General features: G+C 34.4%; 2 protein-coding genes across 3 annotated transcripts; both read left to right on the forward strand.

Moving 5' to 3' along the window:
- Positions 1-919: 919 nt before the first annotated feature.
- Positions 920-4,773, forward strand: avp (arginine vasopressin; the record flags this gene model as incomplete). The annotated part of the gene is made up of 3 exons (XM_081348482.1): positions 920-1,039; positions 3,201-3,405; positions 4,634-4,773. The coding sequence occupies 3 exons, from the start codon at positions 920-922 to the stop codon at positions 4,771-4,773; spliced, it is 465 nt and encodes a 154-aa protein (XP_081204608.1).
- A 2,746-nt stretch (positions 4,774-7,519) lies between these two features.
- On the forward strand, positions 7,520-10,324 carry ccl27a (chemokine (C-C motif) ligand 27a). 2 transcript variants are annotated; one of them, XM_081348977.1, is made up of 3 exons: positions 7,520-7,589; positions 8,833-8,959; positions 10,130-10,324. In XM_081348977.1, the coding sequence occupies exons 1-3, from the start codon at positions 7,526-7,528 to the stop codon at positions 10,221-10,223; spliced, it is 285 nt and encodes a 94-aa protein (XP_081205103.1). In that variant the 5' UTR covers positions 7,520-7,525; the 3' UTR covers positions 10,224-10,324. The 2 variants fall into 2 exon arrangements, 1 of the variants encoding a protein (XP_081205103.1); XR_014028940.1 differs by having other exon boundaries at positions 7,521-7,589; positions 8,836-8,959.
- Positions 10,325-14,578: the final 4,254 nt, after the last annotated feature.

The raw sequence follows: 14,578 nt of genomic DNA on the forward strand, positions 1-14,578 counted from the left end.
AGGACTGTCCGAGATGACGCTGTTCTCTGCGGGGACATGAGCGCTGAACGGCCGCTGACGGCCTGGAGCTCACATCGGCCAAAGTGTCTCAATAGACTGTAAAATAGGCACTATGATTATACATTAGTCACATATTAGAGATCTAAATAACAAAATTTTCGCCTAAAAAACTCTTAAAACACAACAACAGTAGTATTTTAAAACATATGGTGGATTTGCTCGACCGCCATGACAGTCGCCGCAAGCGCAGTGATACAAATGGCGAAACGGTCAGAGTGCTGTTACTGTGTGTTTACAGTAACTGGAAAAGGCTTTCAGCCAATCAGATTCGAGAACCAAAAAGAACTGTTGTACATACGTACATATATATATATATATATATATATATATATATATATATATATATATATATATATATATATATATATATATATATTTTTTTTTTTTTTTTTTATATATATATATATATATATTTTTTTTTTTAATAAACCATTAAATCGCACTTTCTGAAGAGTTTTGTGCAAAGAAATGGAGAAATTGAGTATTACATGATATGTGAAAAACTGCAAGGTTAAGAGCATAGGTTATACTTGCATTATTGTAGTATCAACACAAAACTCCTTCTAGCAGTACAGTATATTAACCCTCTGATGTTTAAAACTGTTCAGAATACCGACCACCATGAGTGATGACCTTTGACCTTCACCCATATGCCATTGTGTTTCTGGAAAAAAAAGTCTGAGGATGGATGTTGAACTCATTTTAGAACAAAACTATGAGAACCTGAAGGTCGATGCAGCAGAAGTGTGTTAGGTGTGTTTGTGTGGAGAGGCATCAGTGTGTGTGTGAGGAGGAGGAGCTGCAGGTGTATATAAGCATCTCTGAGCATCAGTGGATCAGTGTGTGTGTGTGTGAGGAGATGTCTGAGTCTCTGCTGCACGTGTGTGTTCTCTGTGTGCTCGCGCTCTCAGCGCTCTCGTCCGCATGCTACATCCAGAACTGCCCGAGAGGAGGCAAGAGATCCGAGCCCGTCAGACAGGTACTACACCTTCATCATCACTCCATCATCATCACTCCATCATTATCACTTCACCATCGCTTCACCATCATCACTACACCATCATCAATACATCACTCCATCACTCCAACACTTCTCCATCACTCCATCACTTCACCATCACTCCATCACTTCATCACTTTATCATCACTCCATCACTCCATCATCACTCCATCACTTTATCATTACTCCATCACTTCACCATCACTTCATCACTTTATCATCACTCCATCACTTCACCATCACTCCATCACTTTATCATTACTCCATCACTTCACCATCACTTCATCACTTTATCATCACTCCATCACTTCACCATCACTCCATCACTTTATCATCACTCCATCACTTCACCATCACTCCATCACTTTATCATCACTCCATCATCACTCCATCACTTTATCATTACTCCATCACTTCACCATCACTTCATCACTTTATCATCACTCCATCACTTCACCATCACTTTATCATCACTCCATCACTTCACCATCACTCCATCACTTTATCATTACTCCATCACTTCACCATCACTTCATCACTTTATCATCACTCCATCACTTCACCATCACTCCATCACTTTATCATCACTCCATCACTTCACCATCACTCCATCACTTTATCATCACTCCATCACTTCACCATCACTTCATCACTTTATCATCACTCCATCACTTCACCATCACTCCATCACTTTATCATCACTCCATCACTTCACCATCACTTCATCACTTTATCATCACTCCATCACTTCACCATCACTCCATCACTTTATCATCACTCCATCACTTCACCATCACTCCATCACTTTATCATCACTCCATCACTTCACCATCACTCCATCACTCCATCACTTCACCATCACTTCATCACTTTATCATCACTCCATCACTTCACCATCACTCAATCACTTTATCATCACTCCATCACTTCACCATCACTCCATCACTTCACCACTTTATCATCACTTCACCACTTTATCATCACTCCATCACTTTATCATCACTTCATCACTTCACCATCACTCCATCACTCCATCACTCCATCATTCCATCATCACTCCATCACTTTATCATCACTTCATCACTTCACCATCACTCCATCACTCCATCACTCCATCACTCCATCATTCCATCATCACTCCATCACTTTATCATCACTCCATCACTTCACCACTTTATCATCACTCCATCACTTTATCATCACTCCATCAGCACATTTACAGCTCTGTGAGTAAATTCAGGAGCAACAGTTTCTTCTGTTTCAGGTTCATCTGCGAGTTCACAGAATAATCTATATAATATATGCAGAACTGCTTGAAATCTATTAGCAACTACATATGTATCACTGTTTCATGCTGATTCAGTAGTATTGTATATCATGTAGGCTATATATGATATACAAGGCTCAATGTATATCATATACAATATGCATATAATGCATGGATATATTTCAAACAGGGTTATTATAACCAAGCATGAAACAAAAGTTGTTTCTTGAAATAAATAAAAAACACCTAGTTGCCTAATTTCAGTCAACATTTCTCATTTTCATTTAGTTTAACTTAATGAACTAAAATAACAAATTAAAACTGAAATAAAAAAATAAATATTTAGACATTCAAAACAATCTGATAAAACACAAAAAAACTAGGCTATATAAACTTTTTTTTAACTGACAAAAAAAGACTAAAACTAAAATTTAAAAGAAAATGGAAAATATAAAAATAAAAATGTATTTAAAATAATTTGATGTACTAAAATAAACTAAAACTGAAAGGAAAAATTAATAGAAAAAAAGTATATAGATATTATTACATTATGTTACAAGACTATATAGAGACAATAGGCCAATACAGACATAAAAATATATAGATATAAAAAAATCTGATAAAACTATATACTATATAATAAAATATAATATCTTCTCAACATGGCATTTATGTTATAATCAATTTACAAGATGAAAATATTATTATTATTAATAATAATGTAATTATGTGTGTGTGTGTGTGTGTGTGTGTGTGTGCGTGTGCGTGTGCGTGTGCGTGCGTGCCTGTGTGTGTGTGTGCGCGTGTGTGCGTGTGCGTGCGTGCCTGTGTGTGTGTGCGTGCGTGCCTGTGTGTGTGTGTGCGCGTGTGTAGTGTATGGCGTGCGGTCCTGGGAATAAGGGCCGGTGTGTGGGCCCCAGGATCTGCTGTGGCGCCGGGCTCGGGTGTCTGCTCGGGTCTCCAGAGACGCTGAACTGCATGGAGGAGAATCTCCTGCCCGGAGCCTGTGAGTCGAGCGGGACGCCCTGCGGGGCCGAAGGGGGCGTGTGTGCCGCTCCGGGGCTCTGCTGCCACTCGGGTAAGCAAAACACTGACATCATGAGACACATCACACACACACAGGGCCCTATTTAATGATCTAAGCTCCTCTAAAGCGCACCCAGGGCGTGTCCGAATCCACTTTTGCTAGTTTAACAATGGGAAAAATGGTCGGCGGTCCCGGTGCATGGTCTAAAAGGGTTGTTCCTATTCTCTTAATGAGTAATGGGTGTGTTTTGGGCGTAACGTGCAATAAACCAACCAGAGTCCGCTAAAATATCTTACATTGTATGTCTTTGCCGACCTCTTGTGGAAAATAATAATATAATATGATATTTCATGACTCTATATGGCCTTATATCTCTATATGGAGTAAATGAGCTGTTCCTCTGGGTCCTAAAGTTTTGCTTCAGTATGCATTCAGATACACATGTAGACATTATGAAATGATTTCTTGGTAAAGTTTCAGCAGTTTTAGTTTTTCTATGTGTACTGAAGCATTCCTCGCATTCCATTCATTCCTAAGGGGGTCAAATTGACCCGCGAGGGAAGGATTTGTTACGTTTTGAAATTTCAACCACAAAACTCCTCGATTCCATTAAACAAAATTAGTGTATTCGTGGTTCAAGTGAAGTCCTAGGGTCTTGAACCCTTCTGATGAACACCCTTTTTTTTAAAAATGTAAAAAAAAATATTTCCGGGTCAAAATGACCCAGAAAATAGGATAAATGGCACAAAAAATGAACATTAAAATGAAAACTGCGTTGGGCTGAACCCATAGACTGTAAAAACGGTTTCTGAAGACCGTTTTTGAAGCCTAAAGTGGGCGTGGCCGACCGTCGCCATCTTGGTAGCGTGTCACTCCCGAATTTATTTATTATTACAGTCAGACAATGAGCTGAGGTAACGTGACGGCTAACAGCCAGCAGACAAACGGCTAATGATGACTAATGACCACAGCAGTGGGAATCCACCCGTCACTCAAAAGGCTTTAAACATGTTTCTTTCTGCTGTAAAATTGGGCATTTTAACATGGAGGAGATACAGATGTGACTCTCTTTTGCAGCCAGCCTCAAGCGGCCAGTCGATGAATTGCCGTTTAATTCACTTCCGTGTTGGTTTCAAGAGAGAGACAGGGAGGTTGCCGCTTGGCTGAACCTAGCAAAACACACTTGCGTGGCGCCGGGTGTATTATAGGGCCCATTTACAGTCACACATCACACAGATTCTCTGACAGATAAAGCTAATGTGTGTGGTTTATTCGGCAGAGGGATGTTCTCTGGATCCAGAATGTTCTGAAGACGTCCGGTTTCTTCCGGCTGAAGACAGCGTTGGACTGAAGAGTTTTTCAGGAGAAATGCTTCTGCATCTGCTGAATCTGGCCTCGAGGAGACAAAGACCCTTCTGATCGTGATCTGTGTCTGTAACTCATTCACACGTGTTGCTCAACACTGTGTACATACTGTATGTAGTAAACAGATGTGAATCTGGTTTGTCATCGCAGTTCTCTTGTTATTTTAAGCACTTTGGTTTGAGTTTATTGTCCCAAAATTAGCACGACCTGTTGCTGCCTTTGTGTGATTATAATACAGATATTTCTGAAGATAATTATTCACTTAACATTTAACCTTGAAAAAAGCCTGTGGGCTTTTCTGGAAGCTCCCGTTGATCCTCCAACTGTATTTGGCAGATCCTGACAATCAGGTTTGAATCGGCTTTTAATGGCTTAAACATAAATCAAGTGCACAGGAAACTTGACTTTATGCTTTAATCACTTTAAAATAAAATAAAATCAAATGCATTCAAATGTTGTTCCACATACATCAGAAAAGGACAAAAAGTGTTGCATAGTAAAGAAAAAGAAGGTAAATGAAATAAGTATGAAAGAATCAAAGCTAAACATGTGCAGCCTGTTTCAGTTTGACAAGATATTATTTTGTTCCACTGCATACACACATTATATACTGTATATATATATATATATATATATATATATATATATATATATATATATATATATATATATATAAACACGACAAAGAAGTAGAGAAACAAAATCTTGTTTTTAATCACTAAACCCACAATGAAAAACTTAGGAGACATCTGGAGAAACAGTAAACACAACCACTTCTAAAATAGACAATACCAGAGAATGAAACACAGGGAACTGAGGGCTTGAATACACAGAGGATGATAGACTGAAACAGAACAGGTGTTATAACAGAAATTATTTTGTTCCATTTCAAACATAAACAACAGTATATATTTATAAAATGGTTAGTTTCAATCCTTGATTCTGATTGGTCAATAGCTGTGTTTTATTCAGGATAAACACGGGATATGACCGCTTCACCCAACGGTTCTATGTATCACTACACAACACCCCTAGCAACCACTCTTAGCAACTTAAACACATGTTTGATCTCATTGATATTGTCAGAGACAATTTAAGGACTTTGATATTGCTCATTAAAGCTAAAAGTATTGAGAGAGATTGAGTAAGCGAGTGTAACGTTACCTGCATTTACAGTAGATACAGCATTTTCCTTCAGGTCAGTCCTATATTCATATAAAAAAATCCGCTTGAATGTCCGCTGCGATATCTCGTCCTTTTAACAGTTAAACTTAAGGGGTTTTCCGTGCCCTAGCGTCTTCCTTCTCCGTGATCACAAGAGTCCTTTCAATGTAAAAGTCTTCTCTACTGACTCACTCATTAAGACAGTCTTTGCCGCAATCTTGGCGAAATAATGTATGTAACTTTGTTCCTGTTTACGGTCAGGGACTATTTGTTTCCAGCGGAAGGAAGCTTTTAGTGATTTTGCTTCATGAAAGTTGCATGGATACTTTTCGTCTTTAATATTTGTATTGTGTGGTAACCGTTTTATAAAAGCAATTAGGTACTCGAGGCTAATGCTGTATCGTGAATAAGTCACGGCTGAACTGAAGGGGTTGCAGGCACTCCGCTTCGCGTCAATACGCTGATTTCACGCAGCCGTTATTTTGAAATCGAAAGCGAGGCTCCGGTGGGAAGAAAACCGAAAGTGTCGCCTTTAATCACAGGAGAGTCATGAATGCGATGGCGTATTGTTGTGTTTAATGATGTTGTGTCAATTCTAAAACTGTACATACATTTCTTTTATACTTTAGACTATATACAGTGAAATTAATTTATAAATAAAATATTTTTTTATATAATTCAGAAAGTTAAAAAAGAAGCAGGGATGAACTATATAAATATCCTAAATTGGATATTAACATCCAATAGTGTAAATCGCGGCAGCAGCTTCAGGTTGGTAGTCCAAAGGCATTGTTGTTTATCTTTACTTCCGGGGTTTTTCCCACCGGAGCCTCACTTTCGATTTCAAAATGGCGGCGGCGTGAAATCAGCGTATTGCTGCAATTCACTAAACGGCCACCGGTGTCGCTATATCACGGGTTTCTGAATTCTACCTTTAGCCTCTTGAAATGAAAATGGGAACTATAAATAAATAAATAAAAAAGTGAAAAGACTAATAGTACATCAATGAAACTAAAATAACACTGAGAAACATAAACACACACACACATACACATATAGGCCAATAAAATAATAAAAAATAAAAACATTTATTTCGTCCAGACATAGCCTATTTTCTCACATTTATTTGAGTGCATCCTTAATTATTCCACGGCAAAGCTTTTTGCTAAAAATTAGTTAAGTTTCGGATTTGATTTTCACATTTTAAAGAGCAGGATTTCTTGGAAGGTCAAAAGTGAAACAATATTAAAACAGAAAGTAGCATAAAACAGACAAGCTTGAACATATACAGCACAATTACTGCGACACACCCAGACACACACATTACAAGTGCCCGTAACGAATCAACACATGCCTGAGAAACTCATAATCACACAGAAATATTTACTTTATGTGCTCATGTCACGCATAACCTGCAGCAAATCCAGCTCAAATACATCAAGCTGAATGCAGGACAGGTGCAAATCAAGATTGTGCTGTAGGGGAATGTTTCATATAAAAGATATTTCATAATGGGTTTGTAGATTGTATTCTTATGATGAGTTCAGACAGGCCAGGTGAAGATGAGGGCGGTAACAGGACTTGCGTAAGTGTGTTTAACGTTATCTTTCTGTCCTCATTCACTGTCATTGTTGTTTCAACGATGGAGCTGAAAGCAACTTCTCTCCTTCTGCTCTTGTGTGTCGCCATCATCATCCTCACCGAAGGTCAGAACAGACATTATTAGACACAAACATGATGTTCTTCCTCAGTGTTTCTGCCTTGTTTTCCAGCACAAATATCTAAACATTCTAAAATCAAGAAAAAAAAAAAAAAAGGAAAAAAAAAGAGAAAAAATCAAGAAGCAAAAGAAAAAAGAAAAAAAAGTCTTGTTTAATGAAAAACTGATTAAGATGAAGTGTGCTTTAAAAAACAATCAAAATGTGTCAATGGGGTCAATTATTATTTTATTATTTATTTTTCTGAATCCATAGGCAGATATTTGTACAAACTCACGTAATTTTTTACATATTTGTAATTAATATCTTTAATGTCTTAATATCTTCAGTCATTTTGCTTCTTCTCCAGTAAATGTATCTTGATTTAAGAATGTTTAGATATTTGTGCTGGAAAACGAGACAGAAACACTTGACAAAAAACATTAAAAAAAATTTTAAAAACTGATTTTTTTCCTGCTCTCTTGTAATTCTGACTTCTATTAAATGTTTAGTGCAGTTTACTACATTCACATTTATGCATTTGTTGCTTTTATGTAGTGACGTACATTAATGCAATGCATTTTTTAATGAAAAACTGATCAAAATGAAGTGAGTTTGTGCTTTAAACAAACGAGTAAAATGTCTGTCAATGGGGTCAGAAAAGAAACGTATTTTCCCTTTGAATTAAGTTTATTTTTCTGACTCCATTGTCAGATATTTGTTCTTGTTTTAAGCACAAACTCACTTCATTGTTCAGTCTTAATATCTTCAGCCATTTTGCTTCTTCTCCAGTAAATGTCTCTTGATTTAAGAATGTTTAGATATTTGTGCTGGAAAACGAGACAGAAAGCATTGATTTTTCCTCTTTCTGCCCTCTTGTAATATGTAGTTTTGACTTCTATTAAATGTTTAGTGCTGTTTACATTCACATTTATGCCTTTATTGCTTTTATCTGAAGGAACGTATACATTAATGCGATGCATTGTGCACATGTTTCTTTCCTCAAGCTCATGCATTGGGAATCGAGCACACGATGCTCTATGTTTGAATGATTTATTATTAAGCTTCTGGAAGTCATAAATACACAGAAAAATGTGTCGTGACATGCATCGCTCTGAGCCGCAGAGACTATAAAACATGCCCTCTATAATTAAAAACTTGTCTTGTTTGCCACTCTTGTTTTCTGAGCTTTGTTGAAACAGGATTATATTGACATGAACACAGATATTCAAGATCCGTCTTTTTGCTCCAGCAGATGCCAATGCCATTCCCACATGCTGTCTGACTGTTTCCAAGAGTATCCCACGGCAGATCCTGCGTCGTCTTAAGGGATTCGACATACAGAGCAGATCTGGCCGATGTGAGATCGATGCTCTGATGTGAGTGTTTATCCTCGCAAAAATTATACTTTTTTTTTTTTTTTTAAGTCCAGTTATTTCATTTTGATAATAAATTTTCTATTTTTTATGCACAATTTTTATTTTTGTTGAGTTTTTGTTATTTTTTATTTTATTTACACTAAAATAAAACTTGCACTTTAACACATCCTTCCTTCGCGGGTCAAAATGAACCGAAGCCCTACAATTATACTTAATTTTTTGTGTGTGTCCAGAAAGCTAATTTTATTTCATTTTGATAATATTTTTTCTATTTTTTTTAATGCATTTTTTTTAGATGTTTTATTTTTTATTTGATCTACCTTTAAATGACTAGATTTGATCAATAAATAATAAATAAATTGTAATTTAAGCACATTCCTCACATTCTTTCAACTTAAATAAAAAAAAATCTCAGTTTTATGCATAACCCTTTTATTCAGCTCAAAATATCTTATATTGTGTGTTGCTTTACCAATTGAACCAATCATACTGATAGAAAGTGAGAAAGTGACATGTTAGTCATGCTGATGCTATTTTTGATGTGTCTGTCTAAAACCTGATGAATCTTCTGTTAGGGTGAGATGCTCTGGAGAACTGCTCTGAGATTAAAGCATTTAAAGGACATTCCTCTGGGTCCTGAAGTCAGTTTCTCTTCAGTATGCATTCAGATACACATGTAGACATTATTAAATCATTTTCTTGGTAAAGTTTTAGCATTTTTAGTTTGAATTTTGTGCATTTTTAGTTTTTTTATGTGTACTGAAGCATTCCTCGCATTCCTTTCATTCCTAATGGGGTCAAATGTACCCGTGAGAGAAGAATTTGTTACTTTTTAAAATTTCAACCACAAAACTCCTCGAAACCATTCATTTTTTTTGTGTATTCGTGGTTCAAGTGCAACAAAAGTCCTGGGGTCTTGGACTCCTCTGTGTGAAACACTCAACTGTTTAATAATATATATATATATATATATATATATATATATATATATATATATATATATATATATATATATATATATATATATATATATATATATAATTATTATTATTATTATTTTTATTTTTTATGAGTTTCGGGTCAAAATTACCCGAGGGAAGGATGAGTTAAACAAGCACAAGCTCTTATGAATCATGTGCTCCAGTATTTACTGTGTTTCCTGCTCTTCAGATTATACGTTGGAAACAAAAAGATCTGTGCTCATCCCAAACTGAGGAAAGGCTTGGAGAAGCTCAAGAAGAAACGCAAACCGAAGCGGGCTTGAATACGAGCGGATCATCTCTATAATCCAGGAGTCATGGATCTTCTGCCGGCTTCAGTAGTTGCTGCATTGGTTTGCATTTTCTGCTGATAGTTCAACACATTATAAACTACAATATACTGTATATATTCTCTGTATGCTCTTCTTTTTTAATGAAATAAAAGCTTTTTTTTCTTCTTTAGTTTTTTAATGTTTCACACCAGTGAAATGGTTCCATGATGTAAAAGAAATAATATGAGTCGGGTGATAATTTTACCGGATTTGACTGGGAAAGTATTGCAAACAGTCAATAAATAAATGAATAAACAAACAATCAATAAGTAAATAAGTTGATAAATAGCCTAAAGAAATAAGTAAGTAAATAAATAAATAAATAAATAAATAGATAAACAATCAATCAGTAAATAAATAATCAATAAGTCAATAAAGAAAGAAAGAGAGAAACAAGTCAGTAAATATCAATCAGTAAGTTAGTCAATAAAGAAATAAGCAATAAATAATCAACCAATAAGTCAATAAATAAATAAATAAATAAACAATAATCAATCAATAAGTCAGTCAATAAACGAAGAAATAAGTCAATAAATATCAATCAATAAGTTAATGTCAATAAACAAATAAGCAATAAATAATCAACAATAAATAAATAAACAATCAATCAATCAATCAATAAGTCAACAAATGAATAAACAATAAATAATAATTAATCAATCAATCAATCAATCAATAAGTCAATAAATAAAGAAACAAATAAGTCAACAAATAAATAAATAAACAACAAATAATCAATCAATAAGTTAATAAATATAGAAATAAATAAACAATAAATAATCAATCAATCAATAAGTCAGTAAGTCAGTAAATCAATAAGTCAGTAAATAGATATACAATAGTAAGTCTATTTAGTAAGTCAAATAGTAAGTCAGTAAATCAATAAGTCAGTAAATAGATATAAATATACTATATATCACACGGAACATAGAGACTTCTCTTCTGAAGATTAGTGACTGCTTCTTCTAGAAGGACTTTGGACTTATGGTCCAAGTGGAAGAGAACGGACAATGAGAAGAGAAACAACAGGAGATTTCAGAAACAAACCATTTCAGAGACTACGAAGAGTATAGTCTTTCCACATAGAGGGAAAACAAGTGGATAAAGGATGTCCACACTGAGAAAATGGACACAAAACATATGACAAAATAAAAAAGAAAACACACATACACATTATATTGTCTATTGATTGTTGTTTGTTTGAGTTATCAAAACTAAACTATATTGCCAAATTTTAGAAGAGTCTCTTTGATAATTCTGCCCAATTGGATGGAGCTGTAAGCAGACCCTTCCTCCATTCGAACACAGAGGTCCACATAATGAGCAACAGATGTTGCTGTACTTCATACAGAGTAAGTGTGTTTAACGTTATCTTCCTCTCCTCATTCACTGTCATTGTTGTTTCAACGATGGAGCTGAAAGCAACTTCTCTCCTTCTGCTCTTGTGTGTCGCCATCATCATCCTCACCGAAGGTCAGAACAGACATTATTAGACACAAACAATGATATTTGTGCTGGAAAACAAGACAGAAATACTGAAGAAGAACTTAAAAAAACAAACAAAAAAAAAACAATGATTTTTTCTCTTTCTTCTCTCTTGTAATACGTAATTCTGACTTCTCTGTTTAGTGCAGTTTACTACATTCACATTTATGTATTTGTTGCTTTTATGTTAAATGCAATACCTTTTTTAATGAAAAACTGATACAAATTAAGCGAGTTTGAGCTTAAAACAAACAAGTAAAATCTGTCAGTGGGGTCAGAAAAGAAACGTATTTTCTAGGGCTGTCAAATGATAAATCACGATTAATCGCATCCAAAATAAAAGTTTGTTTAAATAATATATGTGTGTGTACTGTGTATAATTAAATTTGTATATATAAATACACACACATGCTTGTATATATTTAAGAAAAATGTGTAATTTATATATAAAAAAATTATATTTATATATAATATAAATTATATATAAATATATACAGTATATGTATGCAAATATTTCTTAAATATATACATGCATGTGTGTGTATTTATATATACAAGATAATTATACACAGTACACACACATATATTATGTAAACACAAACTTTTATTTTGGATGCGATTAATCGCGATTAATCTTTTGACAGCCCTAATATTTTCCCTTTGAATTAGGATTATTTTCCTGACTCCATTGTCAGATATTTGTTCTTGTTTTAAGCACAAACTCACTTCATTTTGGTCTTAATATCTTCAGTCATTTTGCTTCTTCTCATGTAAATGTCTCTTGATTTAAGAATGTTTAGATATTTGTGCTGGAAAACAAGACAGAAAGCATTGATTTTTCCTCTTTCTGCCCTCTTGTTTTATGTAATTTTGAATTCTATTAAAAGTTTAGTGCAGTTTACATTCACATTTATGACTTTATCCAAAGTGACGTATATGCAATAAATGCATTGTGCAGATGTTTCTTTCATCAAGCTCATGCATTGCCTGGGAATCGAGCACACGATGCTCTACTGTTTGAATAAGCTTCTGGAAGTCATAAATACTCAGTAAAATGTGTCGTGACATGCATCCAGAGAATATAAAACATGTACAAATTTGTCATTCTTGTTTTCTGAGCTGAAAAACATCATATTAGTCTTGCTTTGTTGAAACAGGATTATATTGACATGAACACAGATATTCAATAAGATCCGTCTTTTTGTTCCAGCAGATGCCAATGCCATTCCCAGATGCTGTGAGACTGTTTCCAAGAGTATCCCACGGCAGATCCTGCGTCGTCTTAAGGGATTCGACATACAGAGCAGATCTGGCCGATGTGAGATCGATGCTCTGATGCGAGTGTTTAAACACATCTTCAAAATGACCCGAAGTCCTCAAATCATACTTCTTTTTTTTTTTTTTTTTTTTTTTTTCCAGAAAGCTTATTTTATTTAATTTTGATCATATTTTTTAATGCCTTTTGGGAGATTTTTTGTTATTTTTATTTTATTTATCTTTAAATTACTAGATTTTTTTCAATACATAATAAATAAATAATATTTTAAGCACATTCCATTCAACTTAAATTCAAAATAACTCACAGTTTCATTCATAACCCTTTTAATTCAGCTCTAAATATCTTACATTGTGTGTCTTTGCCGAACTCTTGTGGAAAATAATAATATAACATGATATTTCATGACTATATATGGCCTCATATCTCTATATGGAGTAAATGAGCTGTTCCTCTGGGTCCTAAAGCCAGTTTCTCTTCAGTCTGCATTCAGATACACATGTAGACATTATTAAATAATCTTTTTGGTAAAGTTTATCATTTTTAGGTTTTTCTATGTGTACTGAAGCATTCCTCGCATTCCTAATGGGGTCAAATTGACCCGTGAGGGAAGGATTTGTTACTTTTTTCAAATTTCAACCACAAAACTCCTCCAATCCTTTCAAAAAAAAAAATTTGTGTGTGTGTGTGTGTGTGTGTGTATTCGAGGGTCTTCAACCCCTCTAATGAACACTCAATTAAAAAAATAATTAAAAAAATGACCCGAGGGAAGGATGAGTTAAACAAGCACAAGCTCTTATGAATCATGTGCTCCAGTATTTACTGTGTTTCCTGCTCTTCAGATTATACGTTGGAAACAAAAAGATCTGTGCTCATCCCAAACTGAGGAAAGGCTTGGAGAAGCTCAAGAAGAAACGCAAACCGAAGCGGGCTTGAATACGAGCGGATCATCTCTATAATCCAGGAGTCATGGATCTTCTGCCAGCTTCAGTAGTTGCTGCATTGGTTTGCATTTTCTGCTGATAGTTCCACACATTATAAACTACAATATACTGTATATATTCTCTGTATGCTCTTCTTTTTTAATGAAATAAAAGCTTTTTTTTCTTCTTTAGTTTTTTAATGTTTCACACCAGTGAAATGGTTCCATGATGTAAAAGAAATAATATGAGTCGGGTGATAATTTTACCGGATTTGACTGGGAAAGTATTGCAAACAGTCAATAAATAAATGAATAAACAAACAATCAATAAGTAAATAAGTTGATAAATAGTCTAAAGAAATAAGTAAATAAATAAATAAATAGATAAACAATCAATCAGTAAATAAATAATCAATAAGTCAATAAAGAAAGAAAGAGAGAAACAAGTCAGTAAATATCAATCAGTAAGTTAGTCAATAAAGAAATAAGCAATAAATAATCAACCAATAAGTCAATAAATAAATAAATAAACAATAATCAATCAATAAGTCAATAAACGAAGAAATAAGTCAATAAATATCAATCAATAAGTTAATGTCAATAAACAAATAAGCAATAAATATC

The sequence above is a fragment of the Scardinius erythrophthalmus genome, assembly GCF_964197995.2.
Source record: "Scardinius erythrophthalmus genome assembly, chromosome: 20".
In the NCBI taxonomy this organism is placed as follows: domain Eukaryota; kingdom Metazoa; phylum Chordata; class Actinopteri; order Cypriniformes; family Leuciscidae; genus Scardinius; species Scardinius erythrophthalmus.